At 42.5% G+C, this 25289-nt stretch overlaps 1 protein-coding gene across 3 annotated transcripts in view; it reads right to left on the bottom strand.

Moving 5' to 3' along the window:
* The window catches only part of DOCK1 (dedicator of cytokinesis 1), a 510373-nt gene that overhangs the window by 370667 nt on the left and 114417 nt on the right, over nt 1-25289 (bottom strand). For all 3 annotated transcript variants that reach the window (XM_053584228.1, XM_053584229.1, XM_053584230.1), the window contains exons 22-23: nt 18281-18415; nt 10181-10289 (exon numbers count right to left, since the gene is read on the bottom strand). In XM_053584228.1, coding sequence (XP_053440203.1) covers nt 10181-10289; nt 18281-18415 — 244 coding nt within the window. The remainder of the gene's footprint in view (nt 1-10180; nt 10290-18280; nt 18416-25289) is intronic.

Below are 25289 nucleotides of genomic sequence, written 5' to 3'. Positions count from 1 at the left end.
ACTGCGAGTGCTGCGTGGACACAAGGGATAAGGATTATGCCATGGTCCACATCCATCTGGACAAACGCAGCAGAGAGTTCCCTCCAAACCATATGGGAGTCTGGCTTTGGTGTTTATCCGGCTGTATTATGTAACCAAGCATCCAGTGGTGATGGGCTCTACATCTCCACAAACACAAAAGCCAACCAGCCCACAGCACATACTTAGTACATACCAGATAAAGGACGGAAACAGGACACTGTCAAAAAAGTAAAAGAAGGTAAAAATCTGGCCTGCAAAGACAGGGCTGTAGTTAGAAATGGCAGGTGGGTACGCAGGAAGAGGATAGTCAGACCACTCAGCAGAAAATAAGACCCCTCGGTACACTCCGTCCACAGACACAGGCTTCCCACGACAGGAAGAGGGAGAAACCAATACAACAATTCCCAAAGAGCCCTGCCAGGCAGGATCTCGGGAGCAAAAGGCCAGTCTCCATCCCCCTGCACCCCGCAGCCTCCCTGTCCGTGCACCCTGCAGCCTCCATGTCCACGCACCCCGCACCGCAGCCTCCCTGTCCATGCACCCCGCAGCCTCCATGTCCGTGCATTCTGCAGGCTTCATCTGTTCCATCAGCAGCGTCCATAGTGTTGACTGAGGCAAAAATTTAGGAGATGACCCACGATCTCCCTCCTCCTCCTCCCTCCTTCCTCACCTTCTAAGTCAGATGCACAATGTGGCCCACAGATTAGACCTATGAACATGTCCTTACCCTTCCCTAAAGCCCAGTGGTTCTCAACCAGAAGTAACCTCCTCCCATCCCCTGACATTCCTACCTAGGTGACATTTGGCAATGTCTGGAGACATTTTCAGTCATCATGACTGGGCAAGGCTACTGGGCAGGGGCCACAGCCAACGATCTTCCAAAGCTCGAGGCAAGAACGATCTGGCTCTAACTGTCAAGGGGAACGGGGTGGAGAACCTGCTCTCCCCCCACTCCCCATCTGAGCCACACAACCAAACTTCCCTCGCTGCTTCCTCCCCAAAGCCAATCCATTCTGCAGACAGCCGCTGAAGCGACGCTTGGGAAAGCTCTGACCTGGCCGCCCCCTGTCCAGGGCTTCCTCCAATCGGGGACACCCCACACACACCAGCCCCCCAACCTCTCAAGGTCCTTGCTCTCATGTCACCCCCTCCAGCCAGCCCCAGACACTGATCTCATAATTTCTTGAAAGGAGCACATATTTCTCCTCTGTGGTCTCCACCTAGAGCTTCCCCAGTGCCACACTTTCCTTACCTCGTTCTCCCCAGAAAACTCCCCTGAACCCCCAAACCGCTGCCAGTGCCCGGATGTAGCCTACTGGGGGCATTGGCAACTTTTTCTTTTTCACAAAATGATTTATCTCAATCCGAAATGAGAAATTTATGCCTGCACTTTGCTTTACATCACTCATTAGAGTTGCATACAGGTGTGGGTGTGGTCACTGGGTTCGGACCTGTCTTGCTCACTCCAGTGTTATCATCCTGAGGGCATAGCACCCATCTGCATGGTTTTACAGGGCCAGGCACATGGAAGGATGAACACATGATTACGCTCCAGTGTTACCATCCTGAGGGCATAGCACCCATCTGTATGGTTTTACAGTGCCAGGCACATGGAAGGATGAACACATGATTACGCTCCAGTGTTACCATCCTGAGGGCATAGCACCCATCTGCATGGTTTTACAGGGCCAGGCACATGGAAGGATGAACACATGATTACACTCCAGTGTTACCATCCTGAGGGCATAGCACCCATCTGTATGGTTTTACAGGGCCAGGCACATGGAAGGATGAACACATGATTACGCTCCAGTGTTACCATCCTGAGGGCATAGCACCCATCTGCATGGTTTTACAGGGCCAGGCACGTGGAAGGATGAACACATGATTACACTCCAGTGTTACCATCCTGAAGGCATAGCACCCATCTGTATGGTTTTACAGGGCCAGGCACATGGAAGGATGAACACATGATTACGCTCCAGTGTTACCATCCTGAGGGCATAGCACCCATCTGTATGGTTTTACAGGGCCAGGCACATGGAAGGATGAACACATGATTACACTCCAGTGTTACCATCCTGAGGGCATAGCACCCATCTGTATGGTTTTACAGTGCCAGGCACATGGAAGGATGAACACATGATTGAATGAATTTTTAAAACAAATAAACAAACAACTGATGAAGTTCTGGGCATAAACCCGTCTACGACACTTGCTTGCTTTCAGAGGAACACTGACTAAATCCTGACCATAGTGCAGGAAGGAGAAAAGGGATGGCTGGCCCCCTGCATGTGGGCAGGAGGTGCTGTCCAAAACAAAGGGCACCGATGTGGAAGGGGCAGCCGGGGAGAGAGCTGTCAAGGCCAAGATCAGGCAGGAGAAGGAAATAACTCCAGATTCCTGAGCACCAAAGTCCCATCAGAGGAGAGCTGTTCCTCCAAGAAGCCTCTTTACAGGGCAAAACAGAAGGGGCAGCAAGGAAGGGCCCAGTACTCAGCAATTCCAAATCAAAGGCTTGCCTTCTGTCATAGGTGGGACGTGGGGGGGTAACCTGCAGGAGGCAACTGGTCAACAAAATGAAAGTAAACACTGAACGCTGCCTACTTCTTATCAATGAAATCATTCACCGCAGGCTAAAAATGCTAAAAGGTCCTCATGCACAATAAAAAAAAAAAATGGACTTGATGAAAATCATTTGATGAAGCAGATGAACGCACATCAATTCAGATGCATGTTCTGAGTCGGCAAACAGCCATTACAATCCTAATTAGGACTGCACATGAATAGGAGAAGGTGCTTGTGATGGAATGATTAAAAAAAATTAATAAACCAAAAATTAGGTTGTAACTGTAAAAATTTTCATGCACACGCACCACAATTGGTAGAAACTCAATGTAAATAATTAACAAAATGCCGTTCATCTCTGCCACTGTCACAACGTGCAGTGGGTGCTATAAATGGTGGAGAGAAGGAAGAGAGACAAGGGCGTCGGTCCAGGCGGCTCCAGAGTGGGTCTGGCCCATGTGGTGGTATCGTTCGCCCAGAGGGGCGAGAAGAACCCTAGGAAGAAGCCCAGGAGGCCGGACAATGTGTAGCCTCTAGTGAGCTCTCACCTCCCAGCCAGGTGAGACCTTCTGCAAAGCCACAGACCAGCAAGCAGCGTGATGAACTCGAGAGCATCTGGACCTGCAGGTGTGCTGAGATGCAAGCTATAAAACACTGTCTCCAACCTCCTCTTTACTTCTACTGCTGCCTCTTTTTGGCCATGAACCATGTCTTCACTTGCAAGTGTCTCATCATCTGTGTGTAGGTGGACTTGTCAAATGAGGACAGTCCAGAGTACAAGACAGCTGACCATGGGCAGCCCAACTGAAGCAGTCCTGGTGTGCCAGCTCAGACTCCAGGCCCTCCTGCCCTCCCCTACTGGGGAGGATGATGAACAACCACCAGAAACCAGTGAAAAGCCTTGAACCCATCCTCTCTTAGAGCATCCAGATGGACCATCCCTCCAGACACCTGGCTTTTAGACTTCTGATCTCTGAGACGATAAATCTCTGCTGTTTTAAGCTACCAAATTTGTGCTATTCTGTCACTGTGGTCCTCGCAGACTAATATAACTTCCCTCCCAGCTTGGCTCAGTACCCTCAGTCCCTTGACTCTGGGGACCCCATCTTCTCTGTGTCTGTAGAACTCTCCAGAAGGCCTGGCCTATTGATTCCTGTATGGCTGGCTCTGTCAAAGCTGCTTGCCCTCAGCTGCCCGATGCTCTGTCCCACCCGTGGATAACATGACCTTGAAGGTCCCTAGCCAAACCATTGCACCCTTGTCCACGTGAATAATCAGACTTACAAATTCTGACTCTTGGACCACTTCACACAATCAAACCCCCAACTGTGTGTGTCTCTGTGTGTGTGTGTCTGTGTGTGTCTGTGTGTGTGTCTCTGTGTGTGTGCGTGTCTATGTCTGTGAACACGCACACACACAGGAACGTATGGACACAGACATTCACCATGTGTAGCTACGTGGGACAGGGGAGACGACGCTGAGTGAGGGGGAAAAGCTTCCTGTTACCAAGACAGAGACGCTAACAGCATCGCCTCTGGGAGGTGAGGTGATAAATGATTCTCATTTTTCTCAATTAACTTTTTGGTATTTTCTACTTTTCCAACCCAATCACATGTTAATTTTAAAATTGAAGGTGAGGACACAATGAACGCCCACTTGGAGCAACACAGCGAACGGGACTTTGCATCTTTATGCAGATTCTGAACACACCAGAGGAAGGGGCTGAGTGAGGTGCCAGCTAGGTCAAAAGTCACGCGGTGAAACCTAATTTCCTCATCTAGAAGTAAATCACATTCCCCTAACCCTTCTTGTCATCCTCCCCAATACATAGCATATTCAGACGATTTTTCCTGAGGATAATAAAATTCTAAATATACAAGTTCATGGGTACCCATGTGGACCCGCTTGGAAATAGACAAAAAGCAGCAAAAACTTCTTATAAGGAAGAATCTTGGGTAAGATACAAAGCAAGCAGGTACAGTTCATTTCAAGTCAGGAAATTATTTTTAGGGAAATTAGAAATGTGCCTCTTGGAGGGTAAGATGCAGCCATCAGCAGTATTTCCTGAGGGGACAGAGTGGTGTGCTCCCAGCATCCCTCCTTTCTAAGAGGCCAGATGCAAGCAGCACTATGATAGTGAGAACAGGAAAAGATGGGGAGCCGGCTCCCCAAGGACATTCCCCCGGGGGAAGACAAACCTTCTCGCGTCTATGTGCCAACTTCAGCATGCGGGGTGTCCCAAATTCAATTAATGTTCACCCCTTCCAATCCACTGCCGATGGGGACAGTCACCTGAGTGCCAAGGGCCTAAGGCCTGACCCGACAATGAAAGAAACACAGAAAACTAATGACAATATTTTCATAATAAACTTAACAGAGACACGAGTCCCGAGACTGGGAAGGAGAAGTACTCTTCATTTGTAGGTTGAGATCCATTAGCCGCTCATGAAGTAAATTTAGTGCCTGTCAACCAGCACGTCGTGCTTTCAGTGAAACACCTTAGTCTAGAATAAAGACGACGGGGACAGAACAGAAAGTGCCAGAAAGCCTCACCTGGAATCAGTGAGGACTCTTCCATGAACCATTCTCACTTCATACATACAACACAGGTGTGTGCACATGTGTGCACCCACATACTCAGCACACACATACTCACTGAGTAAGAATCCGTTCCTTACTGTGGGTCACAGTCAAAGTTGTTTTCTGCAGAAAATTCTGGAATTCTTAGACCCAGACCAAACAACAGACCACTGGGGGTCATCTTTTCCAGGGTCATCCCACAGGGAGGGTGGTCATACGTATCCATGAAAACTGAGGAAAAGTTTCAATGCCTGTGACAACTGGCTGCAAAGCCCCAAGCGCCCCACTCCAGCATTATAATCTGTGCGTGGTCAAGGAACAGAGGCACCTGCTCCCAACACGGTGGGGCCATGACCGAGGCCTCCTTCTCCCAGGTGCCCGTGTGACCACCCCTTTAGCTCACTGTTCCCTGCTCATTCAGACTCACTCAATTTCATGACAGATCATCACAGTATTTGAATTGTTTCATGCAAGGACATAGACTACTTCCACTCAGACCCTCTCCATTGGTGTGGACACCACAGGACAGCAACACTGTCTCCAAAGAGAGCAGTTCTGAAACTGGGAGAGTGGATGTTAAGCCAGTGCTCGACCCCAACCTGGCTGAGTTGCCTTGAGAAGGTTAATTAACTTCTCTGGGCCTCCAGGTCTTCATCTAAAAGCAATGTTATCAACTTAACAGGGTTATCATAAGAACCAAGTAAGTTGAGAAATAAGAAACATTTCCAGCAATCGGGAATCAGTAAATATCAGCCGTCATTATCCTAGCCCTTGCAGTTCAGGCTTACCTCTATCAACCATGGGTTTGGGGAGATAACCCTCAAGCAGGGGTCCTCAAACTGTGGCCCGCGGGCCACATGAGGCGGTGTGATTGTATTTGTTCCCATTTTGTTTTTTTTACTTCAAACTAAGATATGTGCAGTGTGCATAGAAATTTGTTCATAGTTGTTTTTTTTTAAACTATAGTCCGGCCCTCCAACGGTCTAAGGGACAGTGAATTGGCCCCCTGTTTAAAAAGTTTGAGGACGCCTGCTCAAGAGGCTTCCATACACCCGGGTGTTTGGCGTCTTCAGGGCAAGGCACCTACTTGCACCTCCACAAGGATGGCAAATACGGGAGTCTGACCCATTCTCCTGGGAGCTGGAGAGTATCACAGCTTTTCAGAAAAAGCAAGTTATCACCAGATGTGAATTTTAAGAAAACACTGAAATAAATGCCAAGTAACAAGAAAAGACAGGTATAGCAGGAGGGTGTGGACGGAGCTCAGGGGATTTTTCTGCCATAATTTTACCCAAAGTGAGTGAGGACCTACACAGCTTGGTGGCCACAACCTCATAGCAAGGAGAGCCAAGGGCAGAGAAGGCCATGGAAGGTACTCACTCAGAGATGCTGCACGGCGGTGCCCCGGCTCACACGGGGATGGGCAGGGAGGAAAACCAGAGGCCACTGGCACCTGGGACAAGAACCTCCCATAAGGCGGGAGACAGAGAGAGAAGTTGTTGGCAAAGCACTGGTCAGAACACTAGGGCCTGGCTAGGGAAAGGAAGAGGCAACCGGAGGTGCAAATGACAAAACGCAGAAGAAACGGCGATGGGAGAAGCGGGCCAGCAAGGGCAGAGACGTCAGCGCCGCGTGGCAGGGGAACCGCTCCTCTCCAGAGGGCAGGCGGCGGGGAGGGCGGCGCTGGAGAGCTCTGAGGCGGCACATGGCAGAGGTAAGCCTGGAGCTGGAGAAGCCACCAGAAACAGCTACTAAGGTAACATCAACAAGGAATTTAAAGAGTAAAATAGTGGAGTGCTGTGAAAAAAGACAGGGTGAGTCCTCAAAAACTTAAATGTACAATTCCTGGAGGACCCAGCAATGCCACACCTGCTTAGACACTGGGGAGAACCAACAGCAGAGACATCTGTCCACCCACGTCCACAGCAGCTTGGTGGCCAGCGGCCGAGAGGAGGAGACAAGCCAAGCTCCCCTGCAGGGATGAAGGGAGAGGCAAAACGCCAAATACACACGCATTAACCTCACAAACGCAGGGGATTCTGACGCCTGCTACAACTGGGCTGAACCTTAAAGACGGGATCCTAAGTAAAAGACGCTGAGCACCAAAGGACGAGCCCTGCGCAATTGCACACGGCAAGCCCAGGGCAGTCACGCTCACAGAAGCGGAAGAGGGGTGGGGACTGCCAGGGGCTGGAGGCAGGGAGGGTCTAAGCCTTAGGCGTAGAGAGTTTCACTGTGAGAAGATTACAAGTCCTGAAAATGGAGGGCGGTGACTGTTGCACATCAATGCAATCCTAGTTACCACCACCAAATGGGCATGTGTAGAAATGGTTAAAACGGGAAGCTTCAGGTTATTTTACCACAACAAAAAAAATTTTAATGAGTTTGGCTGTGGCCCTGAGACTGCAGGGCATTAACAGAGGGACAAGGAGCGGCTCCAATGAGTGTGTCCAGAAACACCTGGACGCGTGGGGCAGGAGCCTGGGCAGCGGAAGTGGTGTGCGTGGCAACCGTGCAGAAGCCAGTAGGGGAGGCCACGTCCAGACCTGGACTGTCCTCCTCCATTTCACATGGAAATCCGCGTTCATGTTCTCCATGTGTGTTGTTTTCTCACTTAAATGACCCTGGTAAATACTTAGTCATCAAGTCAAATAGAAAACAGTGCTGTTGAAAATCTCTGGTTTGAGGCCATGTTTATCCTACAATAAATTATTATCTCAACCTGTTCTTGTTCTCTTGTCACTGAGGTGTAAAAATCGCAAAATCACGTGGATGTGGGGGCGGGCAGTACTGAGGAGGTGACAACAGGGTGGGGGTCGAAAAGCCAAGAAGGCCCTGAGGGCACAAAGGTGATCCCAAAAGTCAAAACAGCCCAAAAGGGCCACCCTTTGGGGGAAACAAACAAACATTTAATGCCTAAGAAATGCCACAGCCCAAAAAAGCACTTTCTGTATAGAAGACAAGTCACTCTATCTCCATTCCAACACGGCAAATCTCAAAGTACACACAAAAAAAAGAGTCTCGTGGGAATCCTTGAGGCTCTAAAGTTGAGAAAGCACCTATTGTGTAATAATACGATGCCAAATTAGCAGCGCGAGAAGCGACATGTCAAATGAAACTGCCTGCACCTGTCCCAGAGACATAAGGCTTGTTGCATCAGTGCACGAACGTCACTGAACTGGCTTGTCTCCTATAATAAACACCTACGAAGAAAGGGCTTCCTGTCTCCAGTCACTAAATAATTTGACTTCAAAGGAGGTAGGCAGACACAAGTCAAGCCCAATCAAATTTAATAATACAAGAACATATTTAGCAATCTAAAATTACTTGTGGGCTCAAAACTTCCTGTAATTTTTATCTATTTTTACACTTAACAGGCATCTGTTTTTCTAAAATGCCAATGAATTCAGTAGTAAAAGTACCAAAAGCATTGCTAATTTTAACCTTGGAATAAAAAGGCGGCTTTAGGTAATATCAAGTTGCCAGAACAATTAAGCTAAAACTTTAACATCTGCACCATATACACTTATTTCTCTATAGATCACCGATTTTTACAACAGATTCATGGAAAGATCAAGAAATCATGGTGAGAAATCAAAAACGCTGCACCAGACAGCTGCACCACCTTGGAGACGAAAGGTAAGTTCTGACATGATTCATGCCTCCTTACGCTGGTTTCCTTGGTCACAGCAATGCGACACGCCTCAGCACACACACATCTTTGCTCCACAGCATATGGCAAAGCTGTAAGGCTGGCAAATAACTTGCCCAAAACATTTTTAAGACAATAGCCATAAGGAGGCTTCCTGAAATTATACATTAAAAGAACATTAAGAGAGGAGAGTAGGGACAGAAACGTCGACCATGAGCAGTTGAGAGGACGCTGCACGTCAATCATTCAGAAGATTAGCAAAGCCACTGACTGCACAGTGCACACTGCACCGGCTCCTTCTGCAATTAGTCAGCCCCCTGAACACCACCATAACTGCGAGGCCAGGAGTGGGAGCCCCCTGAACACCACCATAACTGCGAGGCCAGGAGTGGGAGCCCCCTGAACACCACCATAACTGCGAGGCCAGGAGTGGGAGCCCCCTGAACACCACCATAACTGCGAGGCCAGGAGTGGGAGGTCCTGGTTGGTCCTCGGGCCCTCCACACAGTCTACACTTACAGGCCATCTGCTTTTCTAAAATGCCAATGAATTTGGCCTGGGCACCTCCACACCAGAGGATGCCGGGCCAAAATCAGATCATTGAAAATTCGGGGAAGCGAGAGGACAGGATTACGAGCTCGCTCACACGACAAAGATGCAGCAGCATTTCTGCACTGAACCCAGGGGGCTGACTGGTGCCCAAAGGACCAGCAGCTGCAGCCTCTGCCTCCTACAAGCTCTCAGGGAAGGAGAGGCCCTGACAAATCAGGTGCAAAACGCAATTCTCATCAATGCTCCCAAACCTCTCTTTGCCAATGAGCAGACAGATAAGCAATGAAAATAGTTAAGAGCCCCTAGGGAGAAAGGAAAAAAAGAACTTCTTTGCACATGGAGTCTGGGCCTTCTGCTCAACTTCAGGCTTTGTGAAGCATGGTCCCCTGATCTGCCTGCTACAAAGTTACAGGTAGGTGGGAGGAATAGGTGAACATGGTTAACAGTAATTTAGTGTCTATTTTCCAAAAGCTACAAGAGAAGATTTTGAATGTTCACAATACAAAGAAATAATAAATGTTTTCAGATGATGGACATGCTAAGCGCCTTAATTTAATCATTGCACATTGTATACATGCATGAAAAATCACTCTGTATCCCCTAAACAAATGCAAGTGTTACCTGTCAGCTGAAATTTTAAAAATATATATTTTAAAAAAGAAAGCACAGGTCTTGAAATCAAACGAGATTTCTGATATTAACAACTATAGCATTTCAGGCAAGCTAATTAGCTTAAATGAAAATTGCTCCCAACCATCCACCCGTACGGAACATGTAATGCCTGCTGTGCTCGTACTGGGAGCTCACCTTCACCCGCACTGTTTGGTCCGACAAGCTGCTCATCATGTTGTTGATGGATCTGAACAGCTGCAGCAGAGAGTCCACAAACTCGGCCTCTCCTTTGTTTTCATACAGTCTGCAAAGAAACATACGACAGTGTGGCACCTGGCAGAGAAGGCTCAACACGTCTTGATCCCATGCCGGCAGCCATTAGTGGAGCTCTGGGTGACAAGTGAGATGGGAGCCCATGTCCTTGTCACCCACGAAGCATGGAAGGCGGTTTGGCTATCAGAGTAGTCCAGACCATCCAACCGTGGAGCCTCCACATTAAAGAAGCTGGTTCTTAACGATAGTATTTATTGCTTTTCTTTCATTGTCACATATCACATTTTATAAATCTGAAAAACAGAGATAACACACAGAAAGGGAGGGGGAGCAGGCACAGAGGGAAGAGGAGGAATGAGAAATTTGGCTTTATTCCTGCCCCACAAAAATTCACTGTTAAGATTTTGTTATGTTTTAAGCCAGTGTTTTTAACCCCACAGAGTCACAAATTGATAATCACAAAGACATTTCATTGCTTAAATTACCATGGCCTTATAATGATTTAAAAATGATATTATAATAGTAAATTAAAAATTACTCTGTTTCAGAGTAACGATACTACCCAAGTTCATTCATCTTAGAACAGTGGTGGCAAAACTGTTCACAAGGTGGAGCATATTCAATAAGTGGAAAATAAGAAAATTGTATACTGGCTATGTATATGCTAACACATGACTAATTATAAGTATCTTTCATATATAAATTATTTATTAGTAGTTAAAAGCAATGTATTTGCATTTTAGAAGAGGTGTTCAGGTGTTTTATTAATACAGACTATTTTCTTCCTAATTAAAAGTATACCATACCTGAAAACTTGTGTACAATGGAAAATTTTGTAAACTAAGTGATAATCAATTACCCTAGAGGTAATCTTATATTTAAATAAGTTCCACAGTAAACCAATGTATTCTGGGTAAAATGGGAAACTTACCAGTGAGTGTACTTATTTTGTAAGTTAAGGATTTTCAAATAGGGGTTTGCTTAAATGATGTGCCAAACAATTAAAATTACAGTGAACTGAACTTCTGATCGTAGGAAGCACAGAGAACTCTTGGCAGATGGGAGTAACACTTCGTGCTTCAATCATGCAACCATTTTTCCCCTCAAACACTTACTCATTCTAGGAGCAGCATGGGGTAAAGGACTAAAAACCAAAATGAAAACCTCCATAAAGCAGAGTACAGAACTCTTATGTTTTTGTTTGGAAAATGCCAGAGCCAAATTCAGAGCCTCTGAATGTAGAGAGAGCCAACTCACAGCCCTGACTGAGGACACTCTCTGCTTAGAGTCAGAAGGTCAGCCCTAGTTTCTCTGCCTAGAAGAAGGCGGGATAATTACCTCTGCAAAGAAGATCACATCAGCTGAAGCTTCTACTATTTTATATACAAACAGTTCTGCCTTCAAACAAAAATTATTAAATCCAGCAAAAAGCCAAGCCACTCGGTCAGTCAAACAGGAAAAATAAAATAATAGTAACAGACCCACAGGTAATCAGGCTACTATAATTTGCTAACTAGAACACCTAGTCTAAAATAGAAAACAGAAAAACAGAATATATAAAAAATATTAAGATGGGAAAAGCAAAGGGTGAAAATAGAACATCTTATTAAAATGGAAATTCTAAAACTGTAAAATATACTAACATTAAAAATCCATTATGTGGGGTGGCACCTGTGGCTCAAAGTGGTAGGGCGCCGGTCCCATATGCCAAAGGTGGCAGGTTCAAACCCAGCCCCGGCCAAAACCCACAAAAAAAAAAAAAAAAATCCATTATGTGGGTTTACAAGCGAGGAGACACAGCAAGAGACAGACTTAGAGAAGTGGAAGACAGTTTACAGAAAAATAAAAGTATATGTGTGAGGGGATATGTGGGCACAAGGAAGAAATCAAAGACACAGATGAAGGAAGTGGCAGAAGACAAGGCGGGGGATACTAGGGCCGGGGAACCTTACAGTAGGTAACGGCCAAAAGTTTCTAAAATTGATAAAAAGAATGAAGCCAAAAATTTAAAAATGCAATGTAGGAAATGTGAAAAGGAAACCTTCCCAGGCAACCCATAGTAAGACTCTCAGTAACCACAGAAAAAGAGAGAAACTGTCAAACAGCCACCAGGGAGATAGCCTTGACCTTCAGAGGTGGCGCGAGAATCTGAACAGAGCTGACTTCTCACCAGAAATGACGGAAACCAGAAGAGTACAGGTAACACCTAAGGGGAGAAAATGACTGCCACCCTAAAATACTGTACAGATAGACAGATTTCTCAAACATACCAAAGAAATAATCATTTTCATACAAAAAAAAAAAAAAAACTGTTGCTGGCCTCACCAAAAAGAAATTGTATAGTGAGTATTTGAACAGAAGGGAAATTATCTCAGAGGGAAATGTGGAATTGCAGGATGAAAACCAATGAAAAATACAAAAGACATCAAATGAATCCTAACAGTACAAAATAATAATAACGGTTTATGGAGCTTAAAATATATGTAAAATTAAAATGTGTGACAGTGACAACTGTCAAACGGAGGTGAGTGAGCTCCTCTGCTAGCCACCTCTGGCCTTCTCAGGGGAGAGTAAGAGTCATAATTGTAATTACTCTATAATGAGTCCAATCTGCATGTTACCATCCCTTGACAATAGTTAAAAGAATAGTAAAAGAATGTTTATTAAGATAGTAGAAAAATGGGATAAAAAACAGAGTTTAAATGGCACAAAAGAAGGGAAAAAGGAATAAAAGGAGAACACAGTACAGATGGGTAAAAGAGATAAGATAATATGTAAAATTCAACACAGTACTCAATTATACTATAGATAAGTAAATGAAATATCCAATTAAAAAGATTATCGGACTGTATGAAACAGAAATTCAGCAATATGCTGCTAATAAGAGACACACATTTAATATAAAGAAAGAGAAAGGCTGAAAACAAAAGAATGAAAAAAGGTTTTTCATGCAAATGCTAATCAAAATATGAAGAGAAACTTTTCAAGTTGATTAAGGAGTAGATGCACAAAAAGAGATGGTACCATTATAAATGAGTATGTCCCCCCAGCACAGCTTCAAAATCTATGAAGATTGACCAAGGAAATCATTCTTTAATATTTTCAAAATTCTATCAAGAACATGTTCAAGCATAAAATGTAGTTAATTCAAAATAGAATTAACTACATTCTATTTTCTCTGTTGCCAACTAACATGTTCACAATGAGCCCTTCATTCTGTAAAAAATAATCATTGGAAAATCTAGAATCTTACCCTTATTTTTACCAAATACATCAGGAAAAGACACTTTTTCACGCACCTTTCTCCTCAGGTGGAGAAAGAGATAGAACTCGAGGGACTAGCAATAAATAAAAGATGAATAAGACCTACTCATCCCTTGCTCCATTTAAATAAGTATTCATTAACAAGGAGTGAAAGCATATTTGTCTATTAACTACATTCTATTTTGTGGCCCAAGGAATGATACCAAAAATACCTGCACAACTAATTCATGATCAATAAGTAATTATTCACAAAGCTAATCCCCAGTGACAGAGCACAGAAGGACAGAAGAGGGGCAGAGCCGTAACTGGGTTTAGTAATTGAATTCAGAAGGTCTGGTGCAGGATGTCTGCTTTCTGGCTTTCTAGTTAATGGGAACGCCCACACAGAAAACACAGACAAACAAAACCCAGCAGAGAAGTGCCCCTGGCTACCGCGAATCTTTCAGTGGGTTCCCCAGGAACCAAATGTCAGTGAGCCAGAGCTTTTAAACTGCTGTTCTCATTTCAAAACAAAATAAGTGCTTCCTGAACAAAACAAAATGTATGGAATTACATAGCAAGAAAGATAGTGACATAACTATGACAAGCTTCTGCCTCTTCATCTCCCAAGTTTCGCCTCTTTGTTCTTTGGAAGAATAATTGCTGTCAAATATCCTAGAACTTAACAAAGCTACTGCATTATAGGAAAACACAGCAAACCATTTTGAAGAAAGCAGGAAAATAAAAGATCTCAAAAGTTTAGTCCAACTGCAAAAAGAAAAACACACTTGTCAATTCCAGCTGTGAGCACAATTGTTTTTCTCCCAAAGTAATAAATGGGATGCAGGTAAGGAAATGAGAATTCTAGTTCATCATTTTCTTCCCCACTTCTGAAAACGCCACACGTCACACCTGCTTATAGCCTGGGGGGACAAGCATTCTAGACGTCTGCATGGGACACAGGAGTGCATATTTTTAATAAGTTGCCTATACAGGATAAAAATGTGAATTCATCTAAAATTAAGGTCTGTGATATCACAGATGAAGAAGTAATAGGGAACATGTCATGGTAGGACAGTGAGAGTTAGGGTAAGGACAGAGAGATTCCGGAAAGAGATTCAGCCCCACTAACCATGATTCTAAGGCCATGAAATTTTTCTGACCAAAAAATCTATAGGACACTAGAACATCTTCTCAATAACTTTAGACTATAGATTTAAATTTAGTAAGTAGTAATCCATTCCACACAAAGCAGCTACACAGTGTTTCTCTGTGACCCGATAGTACTAATCACATCGGTGGGTCATGCAGGGCTCCAATGACTTACAGGCAAAGAGATACTGGTGACTGGAGTCTCAGAGATAGACCCCAAACTAATGGGGAGAATGTCTCTGCAGAGCTTATAGTTAAGCACCTGGAATGAGTCAGAGGAGTTCTACACTCTCAGACAAGAGACATTTTGTGCTGAAAGTAAGAAGAGGCCAGGCGTGCTGGCTCACACCTGTAATCCCAACACTTTGAGAGACCAAGGCAGAAGAATCTCTTGAGGCCAGGAGTTTGAGACCAGCCTGAGCAACACAGTGAGACCACATCTCTACATTTTTTTATTCCATTTAAATGAGTCAGGCACAATCTTAGCTATTCAGGAGGCTGAGACAAGAGAATTTCTTGAGCCTAGAAGTTCGAGGTTGCAGTGAGCTATGATATTGCTGCTGCACTCCAGCTCAGATGACAAAATGAGATACTGTCTCTAAGAAAAATGAATTAATCTAAGAAAAAACAAATTTTTAGGGTGGCGCTGTGGCTCTGTGGGTAGGGCGCCGGCCCCATATACCAAGGGTGGTGGGTTCAAACCCAGCCCTGGCAAAACTGCAACAAAAAATAGGTGGGTGTTGTGGTGGGCATCTGTAGTCCGAGCTACTCGGGAGGCTGAGGCAAGAGAATTGCCTAAGCCCAGGAGTTGGAGGTTGCTATGAGCTGTGACTCCACGCCACTCTATCAAAGATAAAAGTAAGACTCTGTCTTTATTTAAAAAAAAAAAAAGAAAAGAAAAAAGAAATTTTTAAGTATAAGAAAATGTTAATTAACCATTGTTACATATTTGTCCCTAATGCATTTACTAAGAAAACTCCAACTTTGTTGAAAACATCAATAAGCCCATCTGAAAATCATCTCCAGCCTCCTTACAGATAAATGGTCATGTGATGTAGTCCTGGGCAATGAGACAAAGCATGCGACACTTTGTAGGGATGGGAAAAGGAGAGTGGCTGGTACAGCTATTTCCCCTTTGCCTTCCCTTCCTTTCTGCCTGGAATGGAGATATGATGCCTGGAGCAGTAGAGGCCACCTTGGGACCATGAGATAAAAAGACTCTAAGGAATGGTGGGGCAGAGAGAAAAAAGAGTCAAAGACACAAGGATAGCAATTCTTCATGCAAGTATGTGAGCTCAGAATTCTTCCTCCGGGGTCCGCATTATGTGGGGGTGGAGTGAACCTCATCTGGTTAAACACATAAATTGGGTTTTTCTGTTACATGCAGCCCATCATATTCCTAACCACTCTAATACCGATCAAACTTAATAAATTTTACAGACCACAGCTCTAAGATCTTAGGCCATTTGTATTTTGAAATTGAAAGAGATTAAAGAGAGAAGCAGAGAAATAAATCGCTACTGGTCCACCTGGGTGACCTCAATCTTTCCTAAAGCAGCCATATTATGTAAAAGATTACAGCATTTGCTACTATTGTAGAAATACACTGATTAACAGTACACATCTCTTTAATTACAGATCTCTGAATGAGTGTCAGCAGTGTATCTGAAAAGGTGTGCCTCTTCCAACCCCTGAATCAATACCACATTAATCACAAATTGCACGAGATGAAAAATTTTCAAATAAAACATGGCCGAATCTGTGCAGCCTGACTGTTGCTTTGGCCCACACTGATCCTCCCACTTCAGTGTAGGTATCAGCGGAGAGTAATGAGAGACTCACCTGGCAGAGAAAACACAGAACCAAGATGGAGTGTGCCAAGAAGTTCATTCTCACGGAATTAACGGAAATAAAATCAAACAAAATACAAGAGAACATAACCTAGCTTACCACGTCCTCCTTCACTCCTAACAACGAGAAAATCACTGATGGCTTCGGACCCTTAAGAAAAGAAAAAACTGGGCAGCGCCTGTGGCTCAGTGAGTAGGACACCGGCCCCATATACCGAGGGTGGCAGGTTTGAAACCAGCCCTGGCCAAACTGCAACAAAAAAGTAGCCGGACATTGTGGCAGGCGCCTGTAGTCCCAGCTACTTGGGAAGCTGAGGCAGGAGAATCGCCTAAGCCCAAGAGCTGGAGGTTGCTGTGAGCTGTGACGCCACAGCACTCTACCGAGGGTGACAAAGTGAGACTCTGTTTCTTAAAAAAAGGAAAGAAAAGAAAAGAGAAAGCTTCAGTCCACACCAAGGGTCAGGCCTATCCATGGTAAGCAAAAGAAAATAAAGAGCTTTTGACAAAGCCCTCCCCAATTCACGCACTGGGTGCTTGCGTGTAAAAATGGCGCTAGTGTAGAGACTGCAGCTGTATCTGGGGCACATTCAATTCTGTGACTAGAAACTAAAGAACTGCAGTCACTGACCACTGGCGGCCACCACCTCGTCTGTCACATTTACTGGTCCTACATACCATCACTAAGTTCTCACTTTGGCTTCACTTCCACAGTCTACATAAAACGGGATCCCGAATTCTTCCCCCACTTTCTCCTGGGCCCATCTGGACACATGTGTTTCACGCAAGTGAAGATAAAAGTGACAAGGAAATAGAAAGGCCCAGATTTGGGTACAGAACATTTCAACTCCCAGTTTCCACCGCGGGACTGCAGGAGTTCTGTGCTTATCAAAGGCAACATGTTCTCTGATGCGAGGGACACCGGTTCCCAAACCCCTCTCTGTGTGGAGAACCCCAGGCAGAAACAAGGTCAACCTGGAACAACCAACATCCATCACATCCCTCACAGCAGGTCCCCCACAAGTGGCCAGCCCCCAAAAGAAACCAGCAGATTCCACATCCCAACACGCAGCACACTTGGTGTTCACACCCTTTCTAGCACACACTGAAATGTGGTGGGCCAGCAGAAGGCTCCTAGTTAGCACGGTCATTAGATATGTGTGTGCATGTATATTAATGTCCTTTATAAAATAATGAAGTCATAAATACTTCAATTTAAAGTTCAAAACAATTCATACGTTCACCCACACAGTGTGTGAAAAATGTCACTAAGCTAAAGCACTTGAACATCCTTTCACGTGGACATGTCACGTATGGGAACATCTCTGTAGAAATAAAACATTCTGATTGAAGAAAAGAGAGAGAAGCAGCCCCAGAGCCTTCCCACATCAAGCAATTTAACTGGAGTTTGCCTTTTCATCGCTGTTGCTTTGTCTGATTTTTTGTTTGTTCTTTGGGGGCTTTTTGCTGTATAAACATATCCTGAAAGGGGCTTCAGAGCCCTTGTAGACACCCAAAGCTCCACGGGAGGTATTTTACCCACTTCCAATAGACAAAGTTTGACTGGTGTGTGACTCTGAACAGGGCTCCAGGGCAGCACTTGCGCCCACCTGCACAGGGAGCGGTCAGGGAAAGACTGCTCCTATCACGCTCTCTCCTGCTGGGAGGCACAGAGGGGAAGGCAGAGCCAGAGGAAGAGAGAAAAGGGAGAAGGAAAAAAAAAGGATAAAGCTAAGGATTTTCTAGAAGCCCCCCAGGAGCCAGCACGGCTGACACTCACTGGTTGAAGAGCACCCGGGAGCGCACGATGAACTTGAAGATGTACTCTAGAGCCTTCATGGCCTTGTACAGCTGGTCGTTTATCCCCGGCTTCTCCGCATTGTCCACGTAGTTCCTTAGTACCTTTGTCAGCTTCCTGTTCACAGTGGAAACACAGAGAAATAAATTATTACGCTATCTCAACTCTTCACTGATGAAGAAATACAAATGGGTTATTTTTATTTTGGTTTCCACTTAATGGTATATGTATATTCATGAAATTCTTTTTAATCAGATAAAGTTGATAAAATATCTCTCAAAAGAGCAAGGTCTGGGCATTTAGTGAGGACTTTCTAAGCTAGATGTTGTTCTAAGCGTGCTCCATGGTCTAATTTAATCTTCATAGTAACACTGTAAGGTGATATTATTACCCTTATTATTACCCTTATTTTACAGATGAGGAAGCTGAGGCCTAGACAGGTAAACTAGTTCCACCGACGTTAAAGAACAAAAGGATTTTGTTAGAGCCAATAAGATCTGCAAAAAATTTTTTTCAGAAAGGCATTACAATGAAAATGTTCTCCGACTAGATCACAGTGAAAGTCCCTCCACATTGCAAATGTACAAAACACCAATAAATCGCACACTTTGAAATGGTTAGGAAAATGGTACGTTACGTATATTTTTCTACAATTTTTAAAAGGCGTGACATAGTATTTGTTATTGACAACCATCTCAGCCGCTTCTATTTATTTCAGTTGATTTTCCAAAATTAGAGTTCTTACACCGAAAACAAAACATTCAGAAATAATTTTCAAATAGAAAACATGCTTAAACTTTTAATAAATTTTCTAAAAATCCTTATATAAAAGAATAAACACTAGATATGAGAATGATATCAGTGGATACTTGAAATGATTTTCAAATAATTTCTAAGTATCTTAATAATAGGATTCCCCCAAGACGTTCACTTTTCAAAGCACAATGACTACGTCTCTTTCATCTATACATTTATAAACTGTGATCTAAAACCAAGTACCTCCCTAACATGAAATCATTTAAATCCTTTTCCATGATAGTTTATAGTATTTATAATATAGAAGACTTAATCAGAATTATTTTTACTATTCCCTCTGAATACAGAAGTACTTACAGATAATTGTTAAATTGCACACAAATTTTATCGCCACCCTGCATATTGGAAACTTGATTCTAATTCATCGCTTCACAGATTATTTTAAGTGCTTGGTGCACAGATAGATTTTTTTAATTCTTTGCGAAAATGAAGAGAAAAGCATTAAATTTTTTCTACTTTGATTTATTTCACATAACCAGAAAGTTCGAATGGCAACAGATTTACTCAAAGTTTCAGGGGATATGAAATTAATTCAAAGAAATGAACTAAAAAATAGAAACATATAAATAAAAGTAATCAACTTCATTAATTAACAAATGGAAATTTAAATACCAAAAGTAAAATTTTTTGCTTAGTATAGATAAGATGTGGGGAATCAAAACACTGACGTGTGGTTAACCAGGTCATATACATTTTAGATGGGTAAACTGACAATAGATACTGTAGTATCCATCGGCAATATCCATTATAATTAAAAATACTCAAATTCTTTGACACCCGCAACTTTACTTCTAATAATATGTCTTATGCAACCAATTACAAATCAATCAATAGATGTTCACTGAAACACTAGAAAAACATACCAACAAATGTCCATCAGTTGAGGACTGGTTAAATTATGATACATCCCTATAATGGAATACTGAACAGCTGGGGGATGTTCAATACAATACAAAAGGTGGGGGATAAACATGTGAAAAAGGCCAGTTACCCCACTGAGCTGTGAAAACAGCAGTTAAAAAACAGCAGGTTGACTGTGGATCTGTTCTGTACTTTGTTACCTCCTGTGATCTTAATACCATGTCAACTTGATTTACTACAATGCAACAGGAAGTCTTGAAATTTGGTTCTTCTGAAAATCTGAATTTTCAAATCAGCTCATCCATTTTTATGAGACAAGCATGCCAGAATTTTGATTGGGATTATGTTCAAATTATAGTTTAATTTGGGACAAATGTACATTCCAACAATATTTTATTTTTCAATCCATGAACATGGTATACACCTCTATTTAGTTCTTTTCAAATTAGTCTCGGTAGTGTTTCCCAATTTTCATGAAAAAGTCTCATCCATTGATCACTAAAAGTCTCATCCATTGCTATTTGATACTTTTTTTGATAATACAACAAATTGCACTGTATTTTTAATTTCACCTCTCAATTATTTGCAAGACTACAATTAAATAGTTTTTGTTTTCTTTTGGAATCCATAGGTTTTTAATAAATAATAAGTGCACATTTGTGGGATATTATATAATGTTTTGATATATGCCTACATTGTGGCGTGATTAAATTAAGCTTCGTATCTTAACTCTTGTATGCTTGCCTACTAGTATAGTAGTTGTCTGTTTGTTTGGGTTTTGCTTATTAGAAAGGGACCCTTTAGGGCTACTTAAGTAATAATCACCTTGTGTGAAAAGACAGTTTTACTTCTTTCTTTCCAACTGTTAAATCCTCAGTTACTTTCTCTTGCTTTGCCCCACTATTTCCAGTAAAATCAGAGAAAGAAATGATGAGAACACACATCGTCGCCATGCTCCTGAGCTTGGGGGAAAAGCTCTCCACGTTTCCGCGTTGAGTATGAGGTTGGCGATGACCTTTTATAGATGTTCTCCATGGGACTGAAAAAGTTCCTGTCTATTCTTACTTTTCCAAAAGGTTTTATCGTAATTGGATGTTGAATTTTGTCAAATGCATTTTTTTCCATTAGTGAGATTTAGAGCTAAAAGGATAAAGCAATTGAAACAGTGGTACAGCAGACCTTTCTATAATATTGGGAACCTTCTATGTATGAGGAATATATTAAAGAATATATGAGTTGCCCATCATGGAAGTCTCTCACTGTGTGGGAACCGGGCACATGAAATGTACATAAGGACATTCGATTTTTAATTTAAATAGCCACACATGACTAACACTGTGACCTTAGACAAGGCAGGCATTATTGTGACCTATGGTTAGATAAAGATTTTTAATCCACAAAACCAAAATTCATAACCATTTTTTAAAATAACAAGTTAGGCTTTAACAAAATCAAAATTCCTGCTCATCAAAAGCACCATCAGAAAAAGGATAAAAGTAAGCAGAGAGAAAGAAAATGCTTCAAAATTCATGTCTGACCAAAAATACCTATATGTATATGTATGTATTTGTGATACACGAAGCCCCTACAAGTCAAAAATACAAAGACAATGAAATAGAAAATGAAATTGAATAACGTTTCACACATGGCCAATAAAATATTAAGTATCTACTCCGTATCATTGATCATCAGATGAGTACAAGTTAAAAACTCACAAACAGATAGAATTTTGCCCACATTGTAATAGTTTGAATTGCAAAACACAATACTAACTGTGGGTGAGGATATGAGGCAAGTGGACAGTCATGGATTGCCGGTGGGAAGCAAAACAGCACAACCATCTTGGAAAAGTATTTGGCGATTTCTTCTGAAGTGAGCCATACACAAACCCTCGAGTCTGGCCATTCTACCCCTAAGCGCTTACCCAAGGGAAATGAAAACTCGCCGGCAAAAGACCTGAACAAGAATATTCACAGCAAAACTAAACACATTCACAGCCAAAAACTAAAAACATTTACATCCGTCAACAGGAGAACGGCTAACACACTGGGGTACGTTCACACACGGGAACAGTTACCCACTGATAAGAAAGAACAAAGTCAAATAACGACACGCAAAGCAACGCAGATCAGTGTTAAAGAAAGCATGTTAAAGAAAACGAGCCAGACGCAAAAAGAATGTGACCCTCTGGAAGAAGGCACGGTTCATTCCTCACAGGGAGAGGAGAAACAGGGCGTAGTAGGGAGGCCATCCCCACTGTGCTGACGAGATGACGGGGCCAAGTGCAGAGTTCTCTTCTGATTGCGTCTCTGTCTCAGTGAAATAAGACGTAAAATCTGAAGCCAGAAATGAAAACAAGAATTTCATGTTGGACAGTACAAAGGGAGGGAGAAGGTGCGTCTGAGAGAACGGGACTTGAGAGAAGTAAAATATCACAGCACTGCAGGCCCCCGGAGGGCATGCTGACAGGAATTCGGATGTGCAGGAAGGCCATTCACCACGTGTGGGTGCTTTTAACACATTGCTGCATTGGCACAGCTGGTTTCTGCATTCAGATTGTTCCAACTATTCAGGATAAAATTTCAAAGATTGCTTCTGGTAGGAAAAAAAAAGTGGAATGACTTCTTGTCCAGTCTAATTCACTCACATCTGCCGAGTATCTATGGAGGGGCAGGAGTGAGGGGGGCTGGTGTGCTCCCACTTGAAGGCCACAAGGAAGGGGTGTATAGCACACCTTTGGGGTGCGAGACACAACCACAAGAAGGTCTCTACGTAATAAATTCAAAAATTGCAACCTGGTTGTTTATACCCTCACAATAACCTGGGGGGGTGGGGGACCTTCCATCCTTTTCTGTTACTATCACAGATGGAATAGGCCACCCAGGGGGAAGGGACACACAGAAGGTTCACAATTGATAGATTCCTTACTTCTGGGAGTTAATGGGGTCATGGTCAAAGTCAAGTTTTTATCTGTGAACCCTTCATTTGACTAGGATGGGTGTGACCAATATAAAGAACAAGGGCAGGCCAACAAACTGATGTAACAGAAATCAGAAAGTGGCTGTTTCTCAGAGAACAGAACTGACCCAAAAGTGGAAAGAGGGACCATTCTAGGCAGCGCCATCTTGGGCAGTGATTAAAAGGGACAAATAATTGTCCGAACTTATGCTTCAACGTAAGCATTTTACTGTGTGCAAATTATAATAATGAAAAAACACTTAGATTTTAAGTAGTCAAAAATAACATGCTATTTTGCAAAATAATTACACATAATAATCGTAATCATCATGTTAATCTAAGCCTAGAAAGTAAAGCCAGAGACAGTAGTGATCTCCAATATGTAGCATTAGATACAAGAACTTTTATATTCAGAAACATAGTATTTTGGTAATGTGAGATATTTTTAATTTTCCTTTTTTTTTTTAACACTGAACATGTGTTACTATTTTCTTTTGAGATATAGGCCACACACTGTAAAATTCACCCATTTAAAGTATACATTTCAGTGGGCGTTACATATTCACACAGTTGTGAAACCATCACCACAATCACTTGTAGAACGTTTCCATCTCAAATGTGATCATACAATTTGTAGCACTTTTTTTCTCTTTCATGTTTTATTACTATAGTCCTTTTACTTAAAAAGGGATGTTATTCTTTTTCTTTCTTATTAAATCATAGCTGTGTACATTAATGCAATCGTGGGGTATGATGTGCTGGTTTTATAAACAATTTGAAATATTTTCGTCAAACTGGTTAACAATGTGTAGCACTTTATGACTGACCACTTTCACCCAGCACACTGTTCTTCTAAGGTTCACAAGGTTCTTCTAAGTTGCAGCATGCAGGTAGACATCATTTTGTATATTGATTCCAATAGGGGTATATTTCTATGGTTCTCACTTTTGGTCGATTAGGAATGACACTGTTATGAACGTTTGCAAATGATTTTTGAGTAGAAATATGTTTTCATGTTTGACTATATCATAAGAACGTGTTTCACGTTTATTTTGTTTTTGTTCTTAAAATATTAAGAGAGCATACACGTTTTTGTTACATGGATGTCTTATATAATACTTAAGTTGGGTCTTTCAGTGTACCCATCACCAGGCAGTGTTCACTGTACCCAACAGGTAGTTGTTATCCCGTAGCCCACTCCCACCCTCCCTCCTGGGTTTCCAATGTTCTTTACATCTCTTTGTGTCTAAGTGTGCCCATCACTTAGCATCCACCTACAAGTGAGGACCTGTGATGTTTGTTTTTCCACTCATGAGATATTTCACTGAGGATAATGGTCTATCCACGTACTACAAAAGACAGTATTTCATTCCTTTGTATGGCTGAGTAGTACTCCATGATAAATATACACACCAAATTTTCTTTATCCACTCATGAACTGATGGGCACTTAAGTTGATGCCACATCTTTGCAATTATTAACTATGCTGTGCTAAACATTTGCAAACAAAAATCTTTTAGATAAAATGACTTCTTTTCCTCTGGATAGGTACACAGTAATGCGACTGCTGGATATAATGTGAAGTCTGCATTTGTTTCTTTGAGGAATCTCTACACTGTTTTCCACAGAGGTCATCCTAGTTTGCAGTCCCTCCAACAGTCTCTAAGTGTTTCTTTATCTCTGGTTCTAAACCTGTTATCTATGGTTTTTGACTTATTAATATCAACCACAGTGACAGGGATAAGGTGGTATCTCACTGTGGTTTTAATTTGCATTATCCTGATGCTAAGAACTTTCCATGTGTTTATTAGCCATTTGTCTATCTTCTTTTGAAAAACTTTGGTTTATGTTTTTTGCCTACTTTTTGATGAGGTTGTTTGCTTTTTTCTTGTTGATTTGAGTGTAGAAACTAGCCTTTATTACATGTACAGTCTGCATAGATTCTCCCATTGTGTAGGTTGTCTATTTACAATGTTGATTATTTCCTTTGCTAGTGAGAAGATTTTTAATTAATTACATCTCATATATTTACTTTTGTTATTGTTGTATTCGCCTTGGTGGTCTTAGCCACGAAAACAACTCTACGCACACCAAGTAGAAAATGTAAAAGAAATGAATATATACCTGGAAACACACAACCTCTCAACCCTAAATCAGGAAGAAGTAGAAATCTTACATAGAACAATAATGAGCAGTGAAATTGAAGCACTAATAAAACAATTTTCCAACCAAAAAAAAAAAGCCCCAGCCCAGAGAGATTCACAGCCAAATTCTACCAAACCTACTGAGAAGAACTGGTACCTATCCTACAGAAATTATTTCGTAACATCAAGAAGGAAGGGATACTCCCTAACTC

The sequence above is a fragment of the Nycticebus coucang genome, chromosome 3, assembly GCF_027406575.1.
Source record: "Nycticebus coucang isolate mNycCou1 chromosome 3, mNycCou1.pri, whole genome shotgun sequence".
Taxonomy (NCBI): Eukaryota; Metazoa; Chordata; class Mammalia; order Primates; family Lorisidae; genus Nycticebus; species Nycticebus coucang.
This window is presented reverse-complemented; position numbering and strand designations above follow the sequence as displayed.